At 42.0% G+C, this 27,638-nt stretch overlaps 1 protein-coding gene across 6 annotated transcripts in view; it reads left to right on the top strand.

Moving 5' to 3' along the window:
- The window catches only part of EYA2 (EYA transcriptional coactivator and phosphatase 2), a 98,186-nt gene extending 74,285 nt beyond the window's left edge, over nt 1-23,901 (top strand). For all 6 annotated transcript variants that reach the window (XM_074605174.1, XM_074605179.1, XM_074605176.1 and 3 more), the window contains 7 exons: nt 8,460-8,549; nt 15,396-15,454; nt 16,671-16,831; nt 17,857-17,971; nt 18,586-18,707; nt 19,535-19,635; nt 23,669-23,901. In XM_074605174.1, coding sequence (XP_074461275.1) covers nt 8,460-8,549; nt 15,396-15,454; nt 16,671-16,831; nt 17,857-17,971; nt 18,586-18,707; nt 19,535-19,635; nt 23,669-23,749 — 729 coding nt within the window. In that variant the 3' untranslated portion in view covers nt 23,750-23,901. The remainder of the gene's footprint in view (nt 1-8,459; nt 8,550-15,395; nt 15,455-16,670; nt 16,832-17,856; nt 17,972-18,585; nt 18,708-19,534; nt 19,636-23,668) is intronic.
- Nucleotides 23,902-27,638: the final 3,737 nt, after the last annotated feature.

Genomic DNA, 27,638 nt, shown 5'->3' with positions numbered 1-27,638 from the left:
AAGGTTCAAATCAAAAGCGCCCTCCCTTGAGAACTATTAGTTAATTCTAAGTGCCATGGCGTCGCTTTTTTTCTTCTTCTCTCACTTGAGATGTGGCCTTATATCACTACTGCTGTTCAAACATCTGAGAGTTTTCCGTTCCTTTGACAAACATGAGCCAAAGTGCTTAAGGACATCTGTTTATTTTATTTCTTTAATGAGAAAACCTTCCAATTTCTTACTGGCTCAGCTGTGTTTATTTACATTTTGTTAGTCATATGTGTGGGGCACCTTGGGACGTTAAAAACCTGCAGAGGCCTATGCTGAGGGCTGCTAGCAGGCATCCTGGTTAGAAAGGCAGAAAAAGCCTTTCCTAAGGAAAACAAAGTCCTTGGAACTTCATAAAATAGATTTTCAAAACAAATAGAGCCTAATTCACTCAGTAGATCATGGATTAAGTCAAGATGAATACAATTTGGAAAGGATTTTCTGAGGAAGTTGGAGATTTTTTTACCCACTGGAGGCTAAACCTTGTATTTAATGCCTTTTTAAGTTAAATTAAAAAAGCATTCAATCACTGCAGGTAATAAAAAAGTCTGTTACTTTAGACATGCTGCTATATCAATTATTAGTTCATTATTGGAGAGAAGGGAGTAAATAATTCCAGCCGTTTGATTATTTCAAATGTGTATTTCGGGAGCAAACATCTGTGTTTATCATCTGTACTGGCTGATGCGAAGCAGCGGCAGAAACAGCAAAACCAGATCCACAACAGCTTAGATGGTGGGCATTGGGAGATGCTTGGAGCTTGTGTAGATGTAACCTCTTGTACTAGAGCTTAGGTGAGCAGAGGGTTTTCTAAGAAAAGTGCACATGTGGCATTTGGAAGTATTAAGGGATTATTTTTGACATAAATTATATATCAGAAACAATGCTGGATTGTCAAACAAGCATGAGTAAAGGGAACCTGCTTTCCAGTATCACTGAGTCATGACTTGATTTTAGGGGGAAAATAGTCTAAAAAAACTACTGGGAGAAAAGTTGTGTTAGGAAGTTGCAGGTGCAAAATATGCAGTTGTGCTGAGGATTACGTGCCGTGATGTGTTTCCACCAGGCTTTCCAGGAGATTTGTATTTTTCACAGAGCTATCAAGGGCTTACACATAGAAATACAGTGATTTTCCTATGAGGAGGGGAAGGGAATGAAGACGCATTTGGTTTAAATTCCACTCCTCTTTTGACGTTTATGCCCTCTGTAATAAAAAGAAATTATTTGTAGATTTTGGTCATGAACTTTTTGTATTACTAAATAAAAATAATTTCTATTTGTTCTCAAGGATCACGGTCCAGATTTTAACCTGTATTTAAGTACGATATTCCCACAGGACTGGAATCCATTTCAGAACTCATGGGTTCAGACACTGGATAAATTAATGTAGTCATTACTGCTTGTCCCTAAGCATAGTTCATTTAGAGAGGGAGGAGAACCTTTTCAACTTCCACGTGCTCTTGAATGTGAGGATTTAGTGACTGGCACGCCCATTTGCTTATTGGAATAATTTCCAAAGTGTAGTCCCCAACCATTTCTGAACAGATACATGCCAGTAAAAAGAGAGTCCTTCAGTAAATCATAAGCAATACTTTGGTAGTACCTTTCAAGTCTCAGTAAGGGTGAATATAAAAAGGTGTCTGAAGAAAAGGGATTAAATTATATTTGCTTCCATCTAGCATGGACTTTTCACAAGGTCAAACTGTAATGACTTTATTCATTATTCATTTAAAATAAGTAGACTGTCTAATAAACCTGGATATATTGATGGTTAGGTAAAACAGTATATCTTCGTTTGGGGGGAAAAAATGTTGAGAGCCTGAAAAGCTGAGTGATTCTATTTGAAAAAGTGCAATCCTTTTTAAAAACGTCTGAAGTGTAGTCACTTCAATAAGTCACTTCTGAAAATGGGTTTCAGCTCCTGAGCTACTTCGGTTACTTAAAACAACTTTTCTCTCAAATACCCACTCTCTGAAAAGCTAAGCTACTTAAGTGTAGCAAAAGAGCTAAATGTGTTCTTTTCCTCAAAAAGATGAGGACCTACTTGAACTAGAACTGATCCACGTGGTTAATTTGCTATTATTATGGGAAAGCCTTGTTCATGTCTCAATTTCTGATCAAGGTATAAAATGTTACAACCAAAGAATGATTATTCCCACAGATTCTTTTTGTTCAAACATGTGGCCCAGGCATTTTTATCTTTGCTTTTTTAATTATTATTATTATTTTTATACTACAACCAAGCTGGTCCATTTTCCAGGAGTTTCCAAGTAATTAAACCCAATTAAAACTATTAAATTCTTTCTTTTGGTGACAACTTCATTATTAACAGCTAACCACAAGGAGGAGATTTAACTTAGAAAGCCCTTGATTGTATACTAATCCGTCTCTCACCTCTGGCTGACACCTGTGGCAGATAAACCCTATAGAATAGGAGTCTGATGAATACTCTTAATTAATACTTTCTTCCTTGTAGAAAAGTAATTATTTGCTCACGGCATAAACAGGTATTTGGCAGGGATTTAAAGAGACTGATTAGTTTTAAATACTAGGGGTTTATTTTGTTTATTTTAAAGCTGAGGGGGGAGGTCTGAATTCAAGATCCACGCTCAGAATGACTTTATCCTAACATTTTGAATGTCGGGTTAATTGGCACATTGCTGAATAGAAGCAGAGTCAGACAACGAGCTGATTTGTTATCCAGCTCAAAGGAGCCAGCTTTGCCCCTTTGCTAATGGCCTGCAAGTCTGAACAGGGTACCTGTAAGGCAGAAGCTTGGAATGGGGTTTGGAGCCAGAATCGAAGGCGAGAGTGACTTGCACTTGAGAGATTGCCAGAGATAAGTCTGCTTTTCTCTTCCTTTCAAAATGACAGTGTACAAGACGGGAGAGCTGGCTGTGGACATCCAGCCAACTGGATTAGTAGTAGCTGCAGGTGTTAACAAATACATGTCTTTTTAATGCATACTCTAGGGCAAGTATAAGCAGTTTATGCAAAATCAATCTCAGTGTTTCAGGAGAGCAGTGGTAACAAGGTTTTAATACAGTGCCATTTGGGAGGATGCTGACGGTGCAGTTTGAAGTGTGGCTGCAATGCACATGGGCTTTTGTGTAGGTAATACCAGTGCCTTCTGTAGTGAAGGTAGGGCAATGCAGGCTTCTGTGTAGGTTAGCTCCTGAAAAAGCATCTAGGGACCTACACAGCGCATGCTGCAACATACTTGCAGCGACTTGTACCCACATTACGTGGCTTAAAGCTAATTTGAGTATGCCTACACATTCTACGTTCCCTTTGCTTTGCTAAAGTACAGATTAGTCGGCGTTTCACGTGGGAGTAAGCAGACCTAACTTCCTACCTTGTTCTTTACTCACCTCCAGTTTTTGTGGAAATCATCTTTAAGCAAAGACAGACTGAAGGCTGTTCAACAAGCTCCTTTTAGCCATCTTCTGTCATCCTGTTACTCAAAATGATGGGACAAAATGAAAACAGAAATTAATTTTAGGCAAGGTGTTACTAGCTTGGAGGACATAATTGAATTCAAATTGTAATTTTAAAATGCAGTTCACTTTAAATGTACAGAACTAGTTCAAGGGTTATGATCAGTGCATACAACCAGCCAACATAAAAGCAACATTCAGAGAAATTGTGTCAGTTCGTGGCATTGGAATATGAAAGAAAACATTCCCCTTGGTGAATGGACACTTTCATCTTCCTCTGCAACATGTTCCACAGTCTTCTGTTGTCCATGTTTTTCTCTAGTAGGACTATCTGCTGAACAGGCAGCAAAATTACCCCAGAACAAGCAGATATGGAGCTGGGAGTTGGCAGTGCCTCATTTACAGTGGAAATTGTCTTGCTCACATGGTGTGGCCATTGTCAGCAGTAGACAATAGCCCATCAGTCCGTAGCTGAAAGTCACAGCTGTGACAGAAACAGCAGAGAGACATGTCCTAGGATGTTCTTTAGGGCAAACATTTTTCATCCAAAATCTTAAAAAGGGGCTTATCTTACTCTTTGAATATTTGGATCGTTTATTGTTTATGAAGGAGTAGTAGGGGAGTGGGGGCATTTTACCTCTCAGTTCTCTGAAGGTGTGCACTGAGCAGAAATGGGCAGCTGTGAAACTACTACTCCTGTTTCTTAAAAGTGGGAGTGAAGGGTGTATTGAGGAGGGAGAATATCAAGCTCTTTGAGAACTAATACTTCAAAATGACCAGTGCTCCCTTGGTGCTTATTCCCCCCAGCCAATGGGAAGAGGCCTGTTAAAGCTGTGTGTTGGAGAGTCAGGAGTGCCTTGACTCTCAGGTCCAAGCACCAGAGGGAAGCACCAAAAGTAATTTGTGGGGCTGTTTAATTTCGACCCTGAAGGAAGCTTCAACAGTGGTGCGTGGCAGAGGTGAGGCATATAGGGATACACTGTGGCGCTGAAGGTTTTATTTACAAAAGGAGTTTATTGCCTGTTTTCTATCCCTGCCTCTCATTGTCCTTGTTTGTGAAAGCATGACTCGTAGATTAGCAGAGGGGTAGGACCTTGCTCTTCTAAAGTTACTAAACAAGCACTCAGGGTTGAGTTTTTAGATTAATCTGTTTTCACTGTAAAAAGCGGTTCCTGGAGGAGATTTGATTTCAGTCACTCTGTGGTCTGTTCTTCCTTGGGCTTCATGTGCATCAGAAAACATTGGCTAGATCTGTTACCCAGGAAGCTCGTTCCCAGGGCTCCAGGATTCCCTTTCGCTACAGAAGGACATGTTAGCAGGGATCATCGGTGTGAATGCAGCAACTTTACACTGCTCTGCTACGCTCACAGTACTTTAACATAGGCATTAGCAGTCCACCAGGGCATCCCCTACAGCATAGAGATACCCTTCAGTGGTATGGGATTTCTATGCTTAGGAAGAGCTCTCCATCAAAATCTTAAGATAAATTTCATAATTCTCTTTCAGATTATTTACATACTGTATAGAGAATTCGGACAACATGTTGATATCTCATTTGGTGCTTTCCTGTCAGTCTGATTCTCATATTTTTTCATACTTGAATTAAAAGCTGTAGAGACTGTGTCTTTCCTCTGTGTGGATACAACCTCCAGCACAGTGGGGTTCCAGTCTGGGACTAATGCTTCTAGATGCTACAGTAACGCAAATAAATAACTGCCAGTGGAACCCTGGCCTAGTGCCTCTAGACACCTATATCATACTGGGAGTGCTGATTTGCCTTTTAACTTTATCAGCCTCTTTAAGACTTGGAAGCATGCCTTGCTATAAAGGAAATGTCCGTACTGTGAAAGCAGTGATGCCAAATCATTTCCCCAAATGACTTCCCCTCTGGGTGGTAAAGTGCATTTTTCTGTTTTATTTTCATTCCATCATATTCTCTATCTCAAGAGAAAGATTTTTTTTTCCTCTCATCTACAGTTTAATTTCCATATTGTTTAGTTTAAGAGAAGGTAACTTCATACACTGTGGAAATGTTTCCTATTCCCCATTAGTGATTAATACCAATAAAGCTAAAGACAAAACTTAAAGGATAAATGACAGGCACCAACCAATGAGATTTCCTGAAAGAGTTTTAAAGGCTAATGATCCTTGAAATGTATTAAAATAAATTGCTTCATTAAAAACTATTTTACAAAATAATTTCTTCCTAGCAGCATATTTTCTTCAAAACAGTTCCCCCGTGTAACTACACCTGGGTAGTAAAATTTGATTCAGTGCTGTTTGCATGGGGCCACAGTCAGATGCCCTGATTACCCCTGTGTCCCTGTGCCTCGTCAGGGGAGCAGGTTTGAGGCTTAAAAATTAGAGACATGTTCAAGGCAAGTCTGTTGAAGTTTAATTTTTGCCCAGAGGAGAAAGTGCCCTTCTTTCTGGGACAGCACCAAGCATGTTTAAACATGAGTGACAGAGCTTTTCTTTAGATTGGGCACAATGCTTGTGAGTCACACACATGGCTGAAACCACAGCCATTCTGCTCTAATTAAAGAGAACTACACCAAGAATGCGTAATAATTAGGTTAGCGTGTAATACACCATCTATGTCAACAGCATCTGCCGCAAAGGTTGATTGAAATGTACTCATCCTCCAAACATTGTGCTCCCTGTTAGAGCTCCTCAACTAATTCATTTCTGTCCTGTCATACAATAACATGGCTCCACAGAAATCTGCAGAAAATTAGAGGAAAGACTACATATAAATCTACCCTGGTTTAGCATGACTTGTAACTGTAGTGGAGGAAAACCACCCACGTAAATGTAAAGATGAGGGATCCCTGTCCTAATGAAGATGAATTACAAATAAAAGTCTGTTGTGGGAATCTCTTTTTTTTTTTTCCTTTTTTTTTTTTCTTCAAGTTGTCTGTTACTGTTTAGTTTGAACAGGCACAATGCTTTTGAACTGTAAGTGTTTATCAAATTAACCACAGATTATTTTTGTATGTGTTTTTGAAGTATTTAATGAATAAGAAAATGTTCTGCTGGCGACCTTATTTGCATCACTGTGTTTCTGTGCTTTTGCTGTGAGTTTAGGAGCAAGGTCGGTTGTTTGAGGGCAGGAGGAGCAGTTGACTTTAGGCACAAGAGACATGGAAAAATGATTGAGACTCATTTAATATTGCAGTGCACCGGGCTGGGTACAGCAGGTCACTTGATCACGTTTCAGAGTAGCAGATCTGCAGAGGCTGTAGCCAGTGGCCACTCAAGCAGTAAGCCAAGAGCTGCAGGAGCCCTGCGGCCGCCATCCCCCATCCAAGGGCCGTCTTGGAGTACCAAGTAGATCTGCTGTGCACATGCAGTCAGCTGTTAATGTAGCCCTCCAGGCCAGAGGAAGGGGAAATGGCCCAGCCAAAAGTGTCAGTCACTTCTGCCATGTAGGATTCTCTGTGGGTGGCTTCAATGGCCAAGCCCCATCAGCTTGGGCTGATTTAAGCCTGCACTTGCTGACTTGGTGAGGAAATGAAGTGACAGCCCTCTCCCAGGCAGTTGTGGTGTCTTGGCTGGGTAGCAAAGGGCAAGGAAAACATGAATTTTCCAAAATGAATCAACTAAAAGAACTAAAGTAGAGCTGCAGGTCGCATAGTCCTTCTCCAGGGGAATTTACTTAAGGTTTTGCCACTGATGTTGGTAGGAGCAGGATCTGGATGTGAGAAAGTTCACATGTGCTTAAGAATGTGTAGAAGCCATTTTAGAGCTGCTGACATGTGCATTTTCACATTAATTGTTAATTAACAATAATTAGAGGATGTGAGGCTTCTGCCTCACATCCTTCCCTTTTAGGAAGCAGTTTGGGACCCTCTTGGGGAAGGGCCACATTAGACCCACTGCTGGCAGGGGCTGCTTATACAAGAAAGTGGCAGAATGAGCAAACCGTCAGAGTCAGCCAGCCCATGCAGACAGGTGCATCGTGTGCATGTCACCATTTCAACACTAGCTAGAATGACAGATGAACCCATCCAGCATTTTAATGTGCTGTGTCTTGTCTTTATTTTTTTAATCAATGTAGTTTCTTGGGTGTCACTGTCACCGTGGCTACCGTCTGCAGGCATGCTTTATACCACTGCAGAGCATGCTCTCTCCTGAGCAGGAACAGTCATACTTGGACAAGTGTTTTATCATGCTATAATTGGGTTTGCACAGTATGATGGGATTGGTTTAACTCTGCTGATGCTGTTAAATAAGTAGGCAGTTTCAGCGGGGATGGAAGAGCTTTGCAGTAGTGTGGCTGCTCTTGCATCTCCTGCCTGACAGCAGATGCCGTATCACATGCTGGGCTCTTATGTGGGAACAGCACCTCTGCCTTTCTGTCCTGTTCTGTGCTGATCACCTGAGTTATCATGGCAGTAAAGACCTAAGCCAAGCATGCTGACTGAGACACATAAATTGCACTCCTTAGAGCAAGAGACTCAATTTATGCTTGAGCTCCAGGGTTCTGTTCTCAGATTTTGCTCACCGAGTTGCTGTTTGACATTAAAAAAGAGAATAATGCTGACCTTCTATAGCTGGTTTGAAGGTTGGAGTCAGGAAAGGATCACCTTCTGTGTACTCCATTACTCATAACTATCCCTTAACCATTCACTGATTATGCTATTGGAAATCAGTTCTTGGTTTAACCTACTGAAGCAACATAATCTTAGATAGTCTCAGGTGTTTAAAGGTTCTCATTATATTATCTAAAGTGTGTGGGCTATTATTGGTCAAGGCAAGCCATAGATATCCTTCAAAGAACAGAATTTGATTATCTAGGAGAGCAAAAGAAAGGATGGGAAAATCATGTTAAGATACAGTTGGGAAATAAAATTACTTTAATGAACATATGTTCAGAAACAGGAATGTGTAGATCCTATGTTTGCTCTAAGATCTCCCACCCCACCACCCCCCCGCCCTCCCCCCAAAAAATATCAAAGGGAATGGAAAAAAAAACTTATTTTCCCTTAACAGGACACTACAACGTCTGTGCGGATAGGTCTTATGATGGAAGAAATGATCTTCAATCTTGCAGATACACATCTGTTCTTTAATGACCTGGAGGTATGTAGCTGCTTATTTTATTTAACATCTCTCTTTCTAATTGTTTGCATCTGTTCTACAAACTTGTTTTTCTGGACAAGAAACTTTCATTTTTGACCCCAAAGAAATGGGCCTTAGATGGCTTATTGGAAGCATACTTTCCTGTGTCCCTTAGACATCTTCATTCTGTTAAGGAATTTTTTCTAAATACACAGTAACAATGATGGCTTTTGGCAGTTTTACTAAATCTAATAATGAGGACATTGCTGCTGCTTCTCCTGAAATTTGCTATTTAATAATTTTATTAAGCAAAATTAGCATAGATCCTATGGGGCACGTAGCAATTAGCTGTGAGCCAACGCAGAGGTTTTAAAAATGGTCTCTGTTCTTGAGGAAGCTCTGTTTGCACACACAGACAGAGCAGGAGGTCTGCTCGAGCTCAGGCACGCTGCAGGATGAAACTATGGGAATTTCAATATAAAAGATTGAGAAGAAAAGTCTTGCTTGTTTGTGGCATGGTTAGATCTGACCATGCCTTATACAAAGTGAAAATCCTTTTGGTGTGTGTATATATGTATAAATATAATAAAATTCAAGCAAAGTAATGCTAGCAGAATTCTGTCACCAGCTGAGAAACAGCTGTATAGCGCTGATGAAAAGTTATTTGCATTTGCAATCAGTAGAAATAGTCTGAATGAGTCACGTACAGAGTGAGTGAGATGGGTTTGTGCTATGGGCACCTTGGAGGCAGAGAACTGCTTGGAGGTGTTTGGAGGAAAAAAATCTGGCATCCCTGGGCAGGCTTCTGTGGTCTTTTTCTTCACTTGAAAAAGGAAGAATTTGTTTCTGTGCCAGATGAAATGAGAGAACTTTTTCTGTGCCTGATGAGTTCACTGAGAACTTCTGGTTCCTTCACTGCTTAACTGCACTGTGGTCCTCCGCATGACAGGAGGTACATCCTTTCCTGCCACCTGTCTCCTTACAACCTGAGGTTTCACTTGCTGAGAATTTTCATTTCCTTTCAAAGACAAGTAGTGGGTAGCACCTGAGCTGAGAGATTTTCCTCTTTCAGCTTTTTTCAAAGAGGGAGTTGTGATGAGGGCACAGAAAATGCAAAGTGAAAAAATCCTTCTCTTAGAAAAAAACAAACAAACAAACAAAAAACAAAAACACCCCCAAAACAACAAAACCAAGAGAGAGCTGCTCTTGGGCAGTCCAGGGTGCTATATAAATAGTTGTAATATTTAATGCACAACCAGCGGTTTTCACCCATCAGATCTCAACATGTGGTGCAACAAAGCTCCATGTCCTGCACAAATCCACTTTCCAGAAACCCTCTGCCTATCTAGACTTTTGCAAGAATATAAGTTGGCAAATCGTTTTAAAACAAGTTTTCTCCTTCCTTCACTTACTCCTGTAAAACGTGAAATGAAGTAGCAAATTGTGTGGCATCTGACAAATTCTGCGCATTTATCAGTCACAGCTGTGGCTTCTAGAAACAAAGCCCTTAGGTCAGTTTTGTCTCACACGCCTCTCAAGTCCTTCCTCAGCCACTGCAGTAGAGCAAAGTTTTCAATTATAAAAAGTTACTATGTTGTGTTTCTTTTCTTTTGTGGTTTCTAGACATTAAGGAAGCAAAAGCTAAACCAAAATCCCTCAGATACAGGACGCTCATTCTACAAGGACCATGTAACTGAGTCCGAACTAGGCCAGTGGAGACCTAAAGTTTAGCACTGTGTCTCCAAATAGAAATGAAAACCTTCATCGAAATACCTGACCTCTATCTGCAGCACAGGAAGAGAGCCAGGTGCTACGGGACACATCTGTTCAGCAAAACGTTGAGAGAGGTTGTCTCTAGTTTAGGCTACGAAGATGATAAATAAAAACATTTATGTTACTAGTGCTATTTTGTTGCTGCATGAGAAAAGAGAAGCAATTTTTGCTGATTTTCTAGGCTGTCTTATCAGCTTACCTGCTTTTACTAAAAGATTGAAAAACACCAAGGTGGGCAGCTGAATGAGTGAGCCAATGTAACCTTACTGGACTTGCCAGAGGGTGTAAAGGGACAGCATAGGCAGCTGAAGGTGAGAACAACTTGCTGCTGTACCTGGATGGCTCAAAACCATGAAAAATGTTAAAACCTTTTGAAAACAAGTAGTGTTCCAGCTAGCCAGAGCAGAAACAAGCAAAGAGATAGCATTGTGAGACAATTTGATCGTAGGTCCTGCACTAAGATAAAAACGCTAGGCATTCTAAATGATGATGCATGGCCCAGGTAGCTGGAAAGAGAAGAGCATTTTCTACTGAGAAATTTCAGTTTTCCCTTTTCACACATGCCTGATAAGTGAAACAAACCAAAGGTTTTTTCAAACCAAAACCAAACCAAGTTGGTTTGGTTTTAGCTGAGCCTTTTCACTGAAAAAAGTGATGGATGAGGGAAAATTCAACAGAAGTAAATGTTCTTGACAAAATTTCACTTTGCAAAAAAGTTCAGTTTGGAAGAATTTGCAATAACAGAGTCATCCATCCCTGCTTGTTAACCACCCTACTCCTTCATTTAGGATGATAAATAAACGTCAGGTTTGATATTCACAAATATTGTTGTGATATTGTGATATTTAAAGATCATACGTCACCAAGTGTTAGGCTTAAAAAAATGCAGTGAATGATATTGCTAAAAAAGAAGTTGATGAACTACAAGCCCAGAGGTTGATTCAGTTCTAGACCCACAAACATTACCATATACATTAGCACCATCATGTGGTATAACACTGGCCTGTACAAGACAAAATAATCTAAAACTGCATGGGGCTGAAACTATTTCTGACTAACTTCTGTGTTGGGGCAGGATGAAAGAAGCTGTAATTGAGAAAGCAGTAGGATCGTTGCCCCATTCAAAACCAAAGCAGGAGTACTCTTACTGGATAATGCTAAATGTAGCACAACTTTTCTCTGGCACAAATCCATAGCCAAGTTCAGGCATTGTGGGGGGCCCAGCAGATTGAACCAACAGGAATATGGCTGGCTTCGGTCCTGACAGTGGAAGCAAGGGGAGAAATGGAGGAGATATCACCCGTCCTCACCAGAGAGGCAAGTTCAACAAGGAAATCAATTATTACCTTGCACAAGGGAATGGTTTATTTTGCTGGCTACAGTTTTCAGTGTTGTGCAGAGCAGAAGGTGCTGTCAGGGTATAAAGCCCTTTTGAAGCAGCCTCAGAAGGTGCCTGATGAGGATGAAACATTTATCCATAGATACAGCAAGGTTTTCACAGCCCTTACTAGCGTTTGTGTGATCTTCCTTAGTCTGGTGAGGACATGATTTCATGTCGTAGCAAAAAACTGGCTTCAAAGTCTGAGTGAGGAGCCTGAACTGGAATACTCCTTTTCTCTGTCAAAAAATGATTTGGAGAGACTGTTGTTAGCCAGGGCTGTACGTGTTTACAGGGTTTACCCAGAAGGGATTCAGGCACCTGTTTCCTGGATGTATTCTCTGGATGCACTTTTTCCTGGCATGCTCGGGAGTGGGAATCTTGGATGTATGAAAAGGCGAATCAGCAGATCCGTACAGATAACCTGCTTCAATACATCCTGTCTTAGTGCCTTAGCCTACTAGAGAGGCCAGTTTCCCGTTTGATTCACCCCAAACCTCAGGCTAGTTGGATAGAAGGAGGCTGATCAGTGATCCGCAGGGCCGGTGGGTGACCGGAGAAGCCTTATACCAAGAGTTCTACCAAGCACTTTTGGTCTTTTTACAGAAACAGATTCTCTGACGTCAGCAAGTTAACTCTTAAGTTTTACAGCTTATAAGCTTGACTGTTTTGGCATCTGATTCCGGGCAGAGGAGGAGGTCGATGCTTATTGAAGCACAGCTTAGTGGTGTGCCTGCCCCATAGCAAAGAATGAAGGCACCAAACCTTGACAAGGGCGGGCAGTGTGTTCCATTTCCAGGGCATGCGGTGACACAAGCATTGCCCCGTTCTGGAGGTTGTTAGCAACACAATCCAGGCAAGCAAGGCCTGCATTTGCTGAACCACGCATTGAAATCATACAAGTGTGGTTTTGCCACGCTAATTCATCCACTCATGTAGCACTTACATGCCTGTCGACCACATCATCTCTGCTTGCAGTTGCAGCAGTACAGGCAGGTCTGCAAGTATAGGCCATACAAGATGTTGTGTGCAAAGGGCCCTGGTGACACTGCAGAATATATCAGCAAATATTCACCTGAAAGGAGGGATTCTCGGTCTCTGTTCCCCCTTCAGAAAATCAGGGAGAAAAGGAGTTGCCCAAGGTTACAGATCACAGTGAAGTTAAAATATGAATTCTGGGCTTTCCAGGGTTGTGCTTTTGCTCCCAGATGCCTTTTGTTCACAGTGCAACGCTGGCTAAAAAATAATACCTTCCACCCTTAGTCCCTCTGGAGTTATCATTGTCTATCACTGTGGAAAACAGGTATTAAGGACAGGGGGACTGACAGGAAGATGAGGAATTAACAAACAAGGGGATTAGTGTGTTTACAAGTTACTGCCTTTCGGAGCCATCCCTGGAGGTTTTTGTGTTCTGGGAACCGTTAGCCCCCAGCCTAATGAGGGATGCAAGCTTAACTGAGCAGTGAATCCACGAGATGTCTAAAAATCTCTAAGACAGTCCTGATACACAAATATACAACCTTTGCATTCATAAGTTGTTTTCATATGTGCACGAGACATACCTTGAGAGAGTTCAGATGGAGTGTAAATGATAACAGAAGGAGTTTCTCCATATGTCCTCAGGAACAGCTTGTATTTAACAATACAGCAGAGGCTTTCTCCAAACTTGCAGTACCGTTTCAAGGCTGCATTAGCTCAGGCTCCTTTACATGTGGGTGCAAGGGTCTGGTCCCACCTGGAGGCAGGTTCGGTAGCACAGACTGACCTAGAGATAGCACAACAGTAAAAACAGTTCAGTTCCCAGAGTTGCGAGGGTTGACTGAGGTCTTACACGTTTGACTCAGTTACAGGCTGTACGTGCCACACATCATATACCGCTGAGATCCTAGAGTATCATTTTAAAAAGTCAGCAGATGTGAAAACTGGGATATGTCCCCATTGCAGACTTACATTTGAACAATCGGGACCTTCTTTTCAGCAGCCCAGATATCCTGCCTTGACTCCCTACTCACTAAGATTTCAAGGAAATTCTGCAAGAATGAAAAATTAGTCTCGTAACCAAGTAGTAAAACATGGTCCACATTCTTGCGTTAACCCGCTTCCCTGTGTTTCACCCAGTAACACGATAGGCTCAGCCAGCGGACTATGAGGTAGCGTCTCACCAAGTGTCATGGTATTTTATTAAGTTAGAAATGTGATAGCTACTGTTGTCACACTTCAGCATACAGAACAATTCATTCACAAATGAGAAAAACAGATCCCTCCACAAATACCTTTCCCCTGACTTAATGCCCTGCATCATACAACTGGAGTGGTCTGCATCAATATTATCCCAGCATGGCTCGCAACAGCTATTGGGAGCGGGGCTTAAAAATGGTGGAGGTGGAGGAGAGAGAGAGGTGTCAGCAGAGATCTGCTGTTCAGCCACTTGGCTCCAGTTATATACAGAAATATACACCCCAGTGATAGGTTGGTAAGAGAACTGATGAGACGAGAACAAGATAAAATTGTATGTCTTTTTCAGAATTAACTAAAATAAACACTGCAGAAAAGCTCATGATTATTGACAAGAACTATCTCTGACATTTTGCCATTGTTAGCAAGTTTGGTTACTTGTTCAGAGATTTTTTCTTTTTTTGAAAGGGGCTGGTTTTAAAGTAATTCATAAAACTCCTAATTGTGTAAGGAAGCTAAGGCAAGTTCTGTGGTTTACAGAATACTGAAGTGGTGAAGAATAACTGTACCTTGATTAGCTGCGGTTGTTCTGACTTCAGAGTCCTTTTGTACCAAGTGCTTTTACCTCTATTGAAAAATCAACCAGAACAAAAGATAGTGTTCACCTTGAAGCTTTCTGGTTTGTTCTTACCTGCAAGGGTCATGGAGAAAGGAGATTTAAGGTGGTGGGAGAAACTTCCTGATTTTTCTCTTTCTAATCTTAATGCTAAAACTAGGAAAGAAACCAAAGAAATAACATTTCTCAAATTTTTGAGGCAGGGCCTCCACCATTCAAACAATGAATGATTTTGGAAGATAAGATCTAGAGTACATACTTCATGCAGGCTGAGCTCCAAGTATATATTCTCATTAAATATCCTGTGCATAGAGTTCCTCGTTACTGACACATATTATTCCTTAACTCTGTCTGTGGCTGAGGCTCTGAAAGAGTGCCGCCTTCAGTGCTTCAGCCCAGCTTCCCTGCACATCAAAGAAGGCTCAGCCCCCTCAGAACCAACTGGGAGAACACCAGCAGCACAAGTGTCTCTGGAAATTTCTTTGGGACAGATATCTCCCCTTGTAATTACATGGGCATATACCTACTGTCCAAAGCAGTATTCTCACAGGGGAAGAGGCTGCCAAATCTCTGCCTTATCATGCATACAAAGTTTAAAAAACACAATTTTCCTGGCTAAAACACAAGCATCTCTCTCCGTGCTCTCTGCATAGGAAGGAGTTTCACTTACTGTATTATTCAAGAGCTGTTGTACCCTTAGATAACAGCAGATCACACACACACACTCTGTCTATTCATGTTTTGTGTAAGTGCTATGTGATACTTGTTCCTAACAATTAACGGGCTAGACTATGCCAGACAATACTAGCAGTATGTAAGATTTTATCTCCCTAGTATTACCCTTAAAGTAATTTTTCATTATGTTCTTTCAAAATTTTTTCAAAGCATTTACTTACTGCTGTATTTTTTTTCATACACTTCTCAGGACTGTGACCAGATCCACATAGATGATGTATCATCAGATGATAATGGTCAAGATCTAAGGTATGGGATCTCCAGGCTGGAAGCTGCAGGTCAGGTAGTCCCCAGCTGTTTGAAAATAGCAGGGGGCTGGTCAGTGATGTAAAATAACATTCTCAGCCATGTGCCCTCTCCCCTCCCTGGCTCCATGCTGTCTGCTTTTATTAAGCACACAGAAACACTGAGTCCTCTTTCTCACATTAATATGCCTGTGCCTACTGTCAAGGCAGCCCTGACTGTCATAGAATCATAGAATGGCTTGAGTTGGAAGGGACCTCAAAAATCATCTAGTTCCAACCCCCCTGCCATGGGCAGGGATACCTTCCACCAGACCAGGTTGCTCAAAGCCACATCCAGCCTGGTCTTGAACACTTATATACTGAGCTTTGAACCATTCTGGGAAATATATCTAAAATTAGGTTGAACTCCCGTCAGACTACACTAGTTTCTGTTAGATTTGCCAGCATCCCCCCACCTCCCCCAAACCAGTGAACTGATCCTGCTGAAAAGCACCTTTTTTTTTTTTTTTTTTTTAAAGCTGTATTATCTTTTACCTGGAACAATTCCCTCATCTGATTCATCTCAGTGCTGAAGAAATGCTTCTGCTGGCATAAAGAAAGGGACTTTGAGGAGGGTTGAAGGCAGGAACAAATGCTTAGTAGAAGGCAGGATTGCTTCCTTCAGAAAAACTGCCTGTTTAAGGTGTTTGTGGAACTGTCACTTGACCCAGTTCATCGTGGTAATTACTCTAGAGTTGCTTTGAAATATTAACTCAGTTTAAAAATAAACAAACAAACTTTTACATGTTGCAGGCAGTTAAGCTCCTTTAGTTAATTTGCAAATTTTTTTTCTTGATCTAATGTGTGTTCAGAGCCTGTTTAGTAATATAGTGGAGCAGTCGGAAAGGTAACACCAGAATGTTCTCCTTTAGGGTTTGAGTATTTCTGCAGTTACCTTAGCAGCCTGGATGAGAGGCAGGCGAGGAGTTTCAGTGACCTGAGGACAGTTAGATGTTGTCCAGAGAACCTCAGAATTGGCAGGGAGCGATAAGTAATCTGCATTGCGTTTACAGTAAGAACATTTTTTAAATCTGTGCTAGAGATGCACTCTGGTTCTGTACAGTGTGTAGACCTGTGCTGCCACTTGTCTTTGCATTTCTTTTCAATTGTTTCCACTCCTTGCTGGCACTGTATAGACTGCGATCATACTGACCTCTCTCCTTCCTTCCTCCCTTTCCCAGCACGTATAACTTCTCTGCAGATGGCTTTCACAGTTCAACTGCCAGTGCAAATCTGTGTCTGGGCTCAGGCGTTCATGGGGGAGTAGACTGGATGAGGAAATTAGCATTCCGCTACCGTCGGGTGAAAGAGATGTACAACACCTACAAAAACAATGTAGGGGGTAAGTGTCTGTGGCCAGGCAACAAGCTTGCCTTTCATCTTCCCAAATACTTCTGACCCTGCTGGGCACATCTATGGAGGAGGTGTAGAGAGCATTGTGATAAGAACACTTCACACTGAGCTGAGCAAGCGTTTCAGCAGTCATCCTTAAATAAGGTTCTGTACAGGATTTGCAAGAGATAGGTTAAAATAACCTGGTTTAGTGATTGGAGAAGGACTCAAGTCTGAGGGGGGCTTTATTTTGTAATTTATTTGTCAGGAAAGCAACCTTCTCCAGTTTTCCAAAATGCGTAGTAAGCAGGCAAACAGTTCAAAACTAAATATGCTTTTTTTTTTTCTACAGAACATATGGCTGATCTCTTTCTGAAGGCATTCTTGTATCCTAACTACTTGTTTTTAACTCCCACAAAACAGTACCGCCAGATATCAGGATGTCCTGGGTTCCTTCATCTCAGCTAATTCCAGACAGTTCTTCCAATGGGCTGCTGTGCTTATCTTTTACAACATCAGTGCCAGGTCTCTGACTAGAAAGAGAAAGAAGCAAAACTCAGAATATTGCCACATGATTTTTTTCAGTTGGAGGAATAGCCTACCCACGTGTACTGGAAATGGTGCATAGCTTTTCAGGAGAAAGAAAACCACCCTGGCCTCAGATGTCTCTCAGCTCAGGCCACTACCCGCTATACGCAGCAGCTCTTTCATCCTCTTGCTCACTTCCCATGCAAGTTTTATGCTAACTCCAAGAACTCTGAGTTAATGAGGTCCCGCAGCGTGCAGGTGACTGATACCATTCCTCTGGAAAGGAAGGGAGCTGAGCTGCAGTAGCATAGGATGTGCTGCAGTCGGGCCTCATTAACCTCCAAGGACATGGCAGTGGGCAAAGGGCAGCAGCCTGCACCAGCGCCAAGAGGAGGATAGTGGGAGAGACAAGGTTCAGAACACAGACAGGAGCCCTTTGGCGTTCTACATACAAAGCCATGTAATTCCCTTTCTGTGCTTCTGCAAAGATGCTTTCCCTGCTTACAGGTTTAATAGGAGCTCCTAAGAGGGAAACCTGGCTGCAGTTAAGAGCAGAACTTGAAGCGCTGACTGATCTCTGGCTCACACATGCTCTGAAGGCGCTGAATTTGATACATTCCCGGTAAGAACAGCTTGAAGAATTGCCTACAGGCTTGATCCAGGATCTCCTTTGCTTCCCTTTTCCCCCCCTCTAAACAAATCGAGACACATTTATAGGACTTTGCTGGCCAAACCTGTGGGAGGCCAGTCTGCACACGTTTGCCAGACTTGTATTATCGAGGGTTGGGGTAAGCTTGAGATGATGAACTGAGCAAAAGAAAAAACAGTCGTTTTTTCTTGCCTTTCCTTGGCTACCTCATCTGTGGCACACTTTTAATATGAGTAGATTTACAAAAGACTAGGAAAGGGAGAAAAGGGCCCTTTTATCCCTGAACATTTTCACTAAAAGAGCCCAACACGGACGTTACTACATGGTGTTTAAATTCCCGCAAAATAGGTCCTGGCATGCATGCAGTAAGGCTGCATCACTGCTGTTAGTTTGTTTTATGTTTTTTTTCATTCTGCTAAACTGATAAAAAGACATTACCGATACTCGTATTGTCTGCGTCTATCTGCATAATCTCCCAATGGCTTGGGAACTTCCAGTTGCAAGAGAAGTTTGCTTCCTGCCGTCTTTCAGTCTAGAGTAAAAAAGAGAAACACAGATTGCCACTTCTACTAAATTTTGTTTTCTAGGCCTAACTGTGTGAATGTGTTGGTCACCACAACTCAGCTTATACCAGCTCTTGCTAAAGTGCTTCTTTATGGACTGGGCACTGTCTTCCCCATCGAAAACATTTACAGTGCAACAAAAACAGGTAAGAGCAAACTAACTTAGGCCTCACTGAAGATAGACTGAAGTTTTATCCCTAAGTCAGGCACATCCAGTTTAACCTGATCGCAACCAGCAATGTATGAGCTTTATTTTTAGCTCCGTGTTTACACATCTGTAATTCGCATCCTGACTACCCACACTTAAGCTACTACAGACTGAAAAAAAAATATTAGAAAAAAAAAAAATCAAAGTCTTCCCCAGTGTCTCCATGGAGGAGTGAACCTGAAAATTACCCACCCTCTGGAGCATCTACTGCATGTGGGACGTTCAGCCACACCCAGCTAGGAGCAAGTCTGGTTGGACCTGTTGCATACAGAAACGCTGTTGGGATCCTCATATTCTTGCAGAGGGGTTAGGTGTGCTGAATGAGCTTTATGAAGCTGTGTGAGTAATAAATACTTGTAGGGTTGATTTGGGGTATTTTTTTGTGTTCTGTCCTTTCTGGTTTAAGTGTTTGCATTTTCACGTTTTTACTGCAACCAGAACGAACAGAAGAGGGCTCTCAAAACTCAATACCGTGATTGTCACATCAGTCTACCAACTGCCAGTCTAAGCAGCGCATCAAAGTCACAAAGCTTATGGAAAACTGGCAGCATTTGGAAGTCTTTGGCTGATAAAGAAAATGCCAGTAGCTGACATGAGATGGAGAGAATCCATCTCAGATGAAGATTGTTAGGTTCTAATTGCAAAGAAAACAAGGAATGTCGCAGCAAGTTCGGTTAGGTCCCAGCTCCAGTTCCAGTACCTGAACGTCAGTCTATCTAGATATGTATCTAGATGAAAAAATGTGTCTTCTCTTCTGTTGCTTAGGGAAAGAGAGCTGTTTTGAAAGAATAATGCAAAGGTTTGGAAGGAAAGCTGTCTACATTGTAATAGGAGATGGTGTTGAAGAGGAACAGGGAGCAAAAAAGGTACAGTTTGTGGATGCCGTGCTGCATTCTTCCAAGTTTTAATTTCAATGACCCTTTCTTTATTTAAGCATTTCATGAAGCTCCGTCCATTTGAAACGGTTTACAATTGGCCTTATTTCTTCATATGCAAAATACTCAACAACCTTGTGAGAAATTTCCTGCTGTAAATCCCCCCACGCTGGCAGCTAGCGTAATTTTTCAGGTAGTCTCTGTGTCACATGTTCCAGGAATCATTCTTGCTTAATAAAGATGGCTTTAAACACACAAAAAGGAAAACTCCAGTGTGTGATCTCACGTGAGCCAGCAGGGTGAATTTCTGATCTACACATGTTGCTTTTGTAAATTCTAAATTATTGGAATTAGTTTTGAATTACTTATTAGAATATGCATATATACATGCATGTATTTATATTTATGACTTATTGAGATCATAGAATGTGACATCATTAGAGTGAAAAACGGACTAATACTGAATTGCTGCCTTTATTAATGATTTATGGATCAATGTGATTAATTTCACAAGCAAAATGACACTGGGAAGGTGTACTGAATACAAAGTAGAACAGAAACTGCAAAAGCACTATGGTCAGGAATACCAAGCCCTTGGTAACGTGGGATGTGGCCCACTGACAATAAGTAGCATTAAATGGACTAACCTGTGCCTCCAGTTGAGTCCTCCAGGCATTAGTATCCACAGTCCACTCACTGGGAAACGAGAACGGGATTTTTAGGGACCAGTTGAAGCTTCTTTGTTTTGGGTAGACTGTGAGAAAAGAGAAGCTGGAACCCCAGAGCTTGGAAGAGATAAAAGCAAAATTTGAGAAGACCAAAGCCCACATTCTGCTGACACTTAATGGCGGGGCGGGGGGGGGGTGGTGAGATTTAGAGATCCGGCAAGGAATACCTTCTGCCATATACAAGGGATATCAGTGTATTAGAGAAGCCAGGAGTGGTACAAACATAGAGAGCAACAACCAAAGACCTGAAGGAGAGCAGTCAGGTACGTCAAGCAAATTGTATGACATGAGAACTGAACAGCTAAAGTTTTTATTTCCTAATCTTTATAACAGAAACCTGCCCGGAATCTCCATTTGTTTGGCTTTACAGGGACAGGAATACAATTTGTTAATGGCCAGCATTATTTATAAGATGTCTTTGTGCAACAGGTTGACCATAAGCCAGCAATGTCCCCTTGTGGCCAAGAGGGCCAGTGGTCTCTTGGGGTGCATAAAAGAGTGTGGCCAGCAGGTCAAGAGAGGTCATCCTCCCCCTCTACTCTGCCCTGGTGAGGCCACATCTGGAGTGCTGTGTCCAGTTCCGGGCTCCATAGCTCAAGAAAGACAAGGAACTACTGTGGTAGCTCGGGTGATATGCAAAACATTACATCACAGGGACTCAGCTGTACAGCTGAACCTTGTGCTGGAGGACCTGACACCTCATTCTGAATGAAGATCTTGCAAAGACTTTCCAAGCAGATTTGAGCTCATCCCGGGAACAAAGGGATCCCAGCAAATAAGGTCATGAGCACGTGTTCTGTCCGCAGAATTGTATCTCAGGTCATCTTCAAAGCAGCAGAAACCCTCTTTTTTTATAGTGCATTTCCTGTGGCAAATGGAAGCAACAAAATCTGCCCCCACTAAAACTATCTAAATCTGCAGCTGGTTCTCGTGTTCATGAAGGGTTAAGGAGTTGTCGGAGAAGAGTCCAAAATGCATGACTGCGAATGAAGTGATAATAGCCTGCTGCTTTTGACAGCCCAGTGCCATACTTCAAAGGCAGTGGGTCAGTGAACAGGACTGCATCAAAGGCTGCAAGGGCTCTTGGGCTGTATGAAGAAGTGGGAAGGTTCAACGATCTTCTATAGGCAGGATTTCAAGAGCCCTCTTGCCTGTGTCTCCTGGCCTAAGCAGCTCTCCCATTAGTAGAACACATTCTTTGCTGGGCTGTCACCTCCTTTGATTGATGACAATCATTAGTCAAGGCTTCTACACACCTGAGCTTTATACCAAAAAAAAAAAAAAAACAAGGGGGAGGGGGTGCAGGCAGAGAGCCTTTCACTGTTTTGCCGGCAGCACTGATAATATCTCCATTTTAGTGGGTCATTTTTCTTCACCTGTCTGATGAGTGATAAATCTGTAAATGCTGAACAACAGGAGTGGCTGGGAGGCCAAGTTTTCTTCTTGTTAAGAAAAAAAAAAATAGATAATTTAATGGAAGGGGCTTAATAACAACCAGGGGAGGGGGAGGGAGAAGGAAATAACTTTTCCCCTTAAAGTGAAATTGCAGAGCAATGGATTCCAGTCGCTTCAGATGTCTGTGTTTGCTTGCTGTCTCTGCACACACTGATAAATAGCTTGAAGGAAACGTTTGTTCACTGATAGGCAGCATACCAGAGGGAAGCTTGAGTTGTATTTAAACGTTAGAGGAGTGTAAATAGACACTCTGTAAAATAAACATCTGGAACCGCTGGCGTTTTTTTTACACAGGTAGGTACACTTGGAAAAGGAACACCTCCCTTCATCAGAATCATCTATCTAGAAAGTATATATTCTCTAAAGCTTTGTCTAAGCTATTTGCACAGAAGCGGTATGTTTACAGGTGAATTATTTACAGTGAGAAAATACTTAGAAATTTTATTCCCGTGCAGGAAGGGGAGTGGGCTCTGTCGGTGAAGGCTTTCTATACATTTGTTACTGCATTATGTATCACTGACTTCATGGAGACTGGTGTTTTGGAGGACACTTAAGAAAATCAGAGTCCCAAATATTGCTATAAAAATCTAAGTGCAGTAACAAGCTGTGTCTTTGATCTAAAGTAAAACTTCTTTAACTGTTTTGGAGAAGAAACAAATTGAGCTGAAACCCCAGGCTCACCAGGACATACCAAGAAAAGTTGTATTTAACCATCTAAAAGCAAGTTAGAATTATTTTGAGGTTATCTCTTTGCAAGGCACCACAGGGATCGTAGCTATTGCTAATGATTGCACAACGATGTTGTTACAATGATGCTGTCAGAGTACTCTTTGTACCTTACCAGATTACAGTTTCCATCTCGGCTCCTCTGCATGATTGATCTGCGGTTGTTTCACAGCACTTTAAAAAAGCTGATACTTCATCCTCTTTCAGATACAAGTCTTCTGTTCCTGGAGTATATTGGCAATTTTCAAGAGATTAATCAGGATATTTTGAAGAAATTATAATACAGTAGGTCACAGGTAGTTGACCTTTCCAGATTTTGTGCAGATGCTGAGATTTCAAGTGGACCTGGCTGGTTAGAACTTGGATATTTGTATACATAACTTCAGATTTATCACAGTAAATATAAATTGAAAAACAGGGAGGCAGGTGAAGAGTATAAGATAGTCTCTCAAAAACAGGAATTAGGCAAGTTTTTGGGGGGACAGGCTGCCGTATAAGCCTGTCGCACTTTCTCTGAGGCAGCAGTGTTACCGAGCAATGATACCAGGTCCTACATTTACAGAAAATGCAGAATGACCTACTGTCCAGTTAACTTGGAAAGGGAATTTTTAGAAAGCACTTTGTGTGGTATTTTATTCTTTTGTTTACATTTTTATAAATTTTAATAACTTCCTTTTATGAAATATATTGTTTACTTGTCTGTGAAGTATTGCCAACAGCTTTCACTAGTGATGTTCACCTAAACTTGTTTCGAGAAATACTGCAATTCTAAAAACAGTCCTAATTAATCCATAAGAACAAAAATAGGAGAGTAACGTTTAGTGGCTAATACATTCTGAAAGTCAGCCTGCGTCCTCCATCATCTCTGAGGCAGGACACCCCTAAATTGTGGAGGATCCATCTTCCTCTCTGCATGGGTGAAACACACCAGCAAATAGGCACTTCCCACTCCCTTCCTTCCTTCCTCACTGAGATGAGCCTCCTTGCCTGTGACACCGTGACAAGCTGGTGGCCCAAGTACAAAGCTCTGTTCCTGAGGGTGCAAACTAAGAAAGTTGTTTTGATCTCAGTATTAAACAAAAACCAAAAAATACCCTCTTTTGGTTTCACTCTAGCACAACATGCCATTCTGGAGAATCTCTTGTCACGCTGACCTGGAAGCTCTTCGGCACGCCTTGGAACTTGAATATTTGTAGCAGACCCCAACATCTTAGCACTGTGAGGGCTTCACTCAAACTGTTACGTCGGTTCCACCTATTCGTCAACATTTTCTTAGTAAAAAAAAAAAAATCCCACAGCAACTGCAGTTTTTCTTTTTTTTGAAGGAGAACCCTTTCAGTGGAAGCCTTTAAGAACTTGCAGCCAAAGAACATTATATCAAGTCCTTCTTCCTTTGGACAGAGGAAAAGCCTTCAGATAACTCGCTGGGGATCCTGCAGTTATTTGGTTAAGCCGGATGCATAGAGCTGTAACTGCCTTTTTGCCATCGACGACAAACACTAGAAGTTTTGGGTCTACTTGTCAGTTTTCTTGCTTTTGAAAGGGGAAGAGGACACAGTAAGGAGTCTCTGCACAGTACATCACATCACGTGGGACCTTCTGAAAACAAGAGTGAAACTTGATTTTTTTCTGTTTTTTATTTTTTTAATTTATGAACTAATCTCATTACTCTGGTATTAAGCTCTGTACCTGTGTTTTTAATCTGGCTTTTTGGGGTGGGTGGGTGGGGAAGTTTTACCATTCTAAATTAATAGTTCATTTCTCCAGAACGCACTCTGGGGCAGATCATATTGTGTACATTAATAATAAGGACACATGGTACTGTTGGTAAGAACTATAGCTGTGGTTTTAAATCTTACATAGATGGTATGTGGACTGTGCATGTGTCTACACGGTGCCTTATGCTGCCATCTTGGTTTTGGGGGCTGGGGGTGGGGAAAAAGTACCTTGTGATGAGTGAAAGGCATTAAATAAAAACATGTTTACATTTTGGGGGACTAGATTACCTGCCTTCTCTTCTCCAGATGCTCTTGGATCTAGAGGTACATGTAGAATACGAACTCCCCATTTCAAGGCGGGGTTAGGCCAGGAGGACTCTGAACGGAGCCCCTCGGGTGCAAAACGGAGCCTGCAGCCTGGTGTTCTGGCTCTCAGGGGGGCAAAGACTGAAGACAGCGACGGTGTCCACTGAGAGAGAACATGGGCACTCAGCAAATCTCACTTGTCCTGCAAAGGAAGATAAAGGGCAAGCAAATACTGCAGCTGTGCATATTTATTTTTATGTAAATAAATGCATCTACAAGTAAGCTTCAGCTTTAGGATTTCTGCGGAGCTGGCCTGTTAATTCTTGCTGTCAAAATATTTCAGTTCTGTGGGCCTGGATGAATCTCTAGTTCACTTTCAGAATTGCGCATTCTTGCTTGCTACGGCACAAAATAACCTCAGAAGGATGAGCGCCTCACGGGAACAAGGTGTTAGAGATGCAGCAAGTAATACAGTGCCCTTATCTATCACGTGTGAATCAAGATCAATCAAGTAAGGGTTACGCAAATTACAGGTGTGACACAAGCACGACACAAGCCTGAGTGATACTCCTAAGTATCCTAAAAAGATTCACCTCGGGAAACAAATTCATTGCTGGGTCTGAGAGGGGATTTTCTGCTGGACGAAAACAGAAAATCTGATCTCAAATAATCTGATCTCAGTCTTTGGCTCAAAAGGTAGCAGCCGGGCAGCAGCTGTAGAGCACGCTAGCTCCACTTGTCAACAGCAGGCGTGACCAAAGCATCCTTTAAAGTACACGCTTTGGAGGCATTTGCAAAGAGCTGCTCTCTGGGCCGAGTACAACACAAAATCAAACGTGATTTTTCTAGCAGAGGTGTTGCTTGTCTCAGGCCCTGCTGAGAAGCAAGTCTGGCAGAATTTCTCCCTCAAGGTTTTCCACCTGCAAGACTGTCACAAATAGGAAGTTTTATCACAAGTCAAGGAAATCAAACTCAATGGAATTGACTGATGCTTGCAAGACAAGCACACCTGTAAATAAAACCCTTGAAAAAGGAACAAATGCCAAGGATGGCAGATGCCTAAGAAAGCACAACTTCAGCTTTTAACACCCTGTCAATCAGCTAATTGCTCTTCCTTGAAATTCCAAATTTAACACCTGCCTTATTTGAGTCAATTATCTGCGTACTGATTCTTTTTTCCTAAAGCTGCTTAGATTTTCCTTTCTGAATTAATTTAGAGATTCTCGAGCTCTCGTTTCTGTCTCCAAAGTTCTTGGCAGGGCTTTGTGCCTGTTCTCTGTTAGTGCCTGCTCATGCTCCAGGTACCATTGCTATAAGTGGTTCCTCCATATTGCTCCCAGCTCATGTTTTTACTTACCCACAGGTAACAGCAGATGAGGATGGTGTACACCAGCATCAGACACTCATTTGTCAGACAGACGTTCCAGTTCCTTCCAGTCATTGTGGCACATGTTCATCTCTCACTGCAGCAAGAGTATCAGGATTTACTGAGTTCCAGAGACTCTGCAATGGCTAAAAGAGGGCATCTGTAACAGCTTTTTTCTCAGGAACATACAAAGGCCTAGGAACACAGACGTACAGGCCTTGCTTAGGTCTTTCACCTATGTTTTTACGCATTTCTACATTGTTACAGCATAAAATCCTTGCTTAGTCACATCACCAGCCAGACTGGAGTACAGCTATGACAAGGTTCCCAAATAAGTTCCAGTATAGCTGTGGGGTGAACAAACCACGCAAAAACCAAGTACCATTATTAAAATGTATAGCTGATACCAAAATCTGTTCTGTCATCACATGTTCAGTGTGTTGGTACATATCTGACCTGCTGATACAGACATTTTGAATCTTAAGTAAGTGGGAAAGGGGACATGAAAGGTACATCTGGTGAGATAACACAGGTCGAAGTCTCGGATGGGACTGTCAGGATGAGGGCGCAGGAGCAACCGTCGCAGCTCCTTTCTAACACTTCAAGGACCAAAATACTTTCCTAGACAATAAAAAGACCCAACACCATGTGCACGCTGACGTGACATCCATCGCATTTCCAAGAGTATCCTTTGACATTTCCTTACAGATAACTAATACGAATGCAAGGCTGCAAACTAAAAGAAATCAGCTTTTTAAAAACTACCGATTACTGATTGCCAGTGTTCCCATAATTTCATGTTCAGATCCTTTCCACACCGTAATCTTTACAGGTTTCTTAATCTTTTGTAAAAGAAGCAGAGTTTCACCTGGCAGCCAGGGCGAACACTTCATTGCGAGTGTGAGCCTCTGCCACCGCGTGGGCCCCAGACATATGTATTTTGTTGCTGAAAAATCTGGGACTTGAAATGCTAATACTCTAAGTGGTAACAATCCACACCTCAAATCATGTCATGCAAATCCCTTAAAAATGTTCGTTCTTGTTGAGCTGTAGCAGAGCAGAAGAGCTACATCAGGCCCTATTCCAGAAGGGTGAAAAATAAAGTAATTTTCAAGCAAGCAGCAGGTGTTGCACAACAGAGCACAGCTGAGGCCCGTGGGGAGTGGATACACTCCTACCCCGAGCACCAGGATGGGACGGTACCACCAGCGCCGTTGGGCCCGAGGTAGCACCCGCTGACGGGAGCAGCAGCCCTGTGCCAGGCCACCGCCACCGTTCTGGTCTGGCCGGATGGGCACAATGCACGAATGCTAAAAAGCCCGTCGGGAACAGGGAGAAGCCTCCCTGTTGATTTGGCAAAGCTGCGATCGAGGAAGGAAACCAGATTCTGGTTTGTCCTCAGGAGCAGCCTGCTGATTTGGATTTAAGTTAACAGCCGAGGCACACACTGCAAACTGTTTTTAAAATATTTTACAACAGTATTTCCAGGCTATTCCAGACTCACAGCATGTTTACAGTTTGCATTTTCAATAGTTTCCTAGAAAAATGAATGAAAAATCTGGATAATGCAGATGGCCTATTTGGGCCAGATATTTCTGAGACACAGGAGAAAAATTTGACCTAGTTCATCCTTGTGTTGTTATTATTATTGTTATATTAAGTTAAGGGTGGCAACTCACTTGTTACGTGCTTTTG

The sequence above is a fragment of the Larus michahellis genome, chromosome 12 (genome assembly GCF_964199755.1).
Source record: "Larus michahellis chromosome 12, bLarMic1.1, whole genome shotgun sequence".
Taxonomy (NCBI): Eukaryota; Metazoa; Chordata; class Aves; order Charadriiformes; family Laridae; genus Larus; species Larus michahellis.
This window is presented reverse-complemented; position numbering and strand designations above follow the sequence as displayed.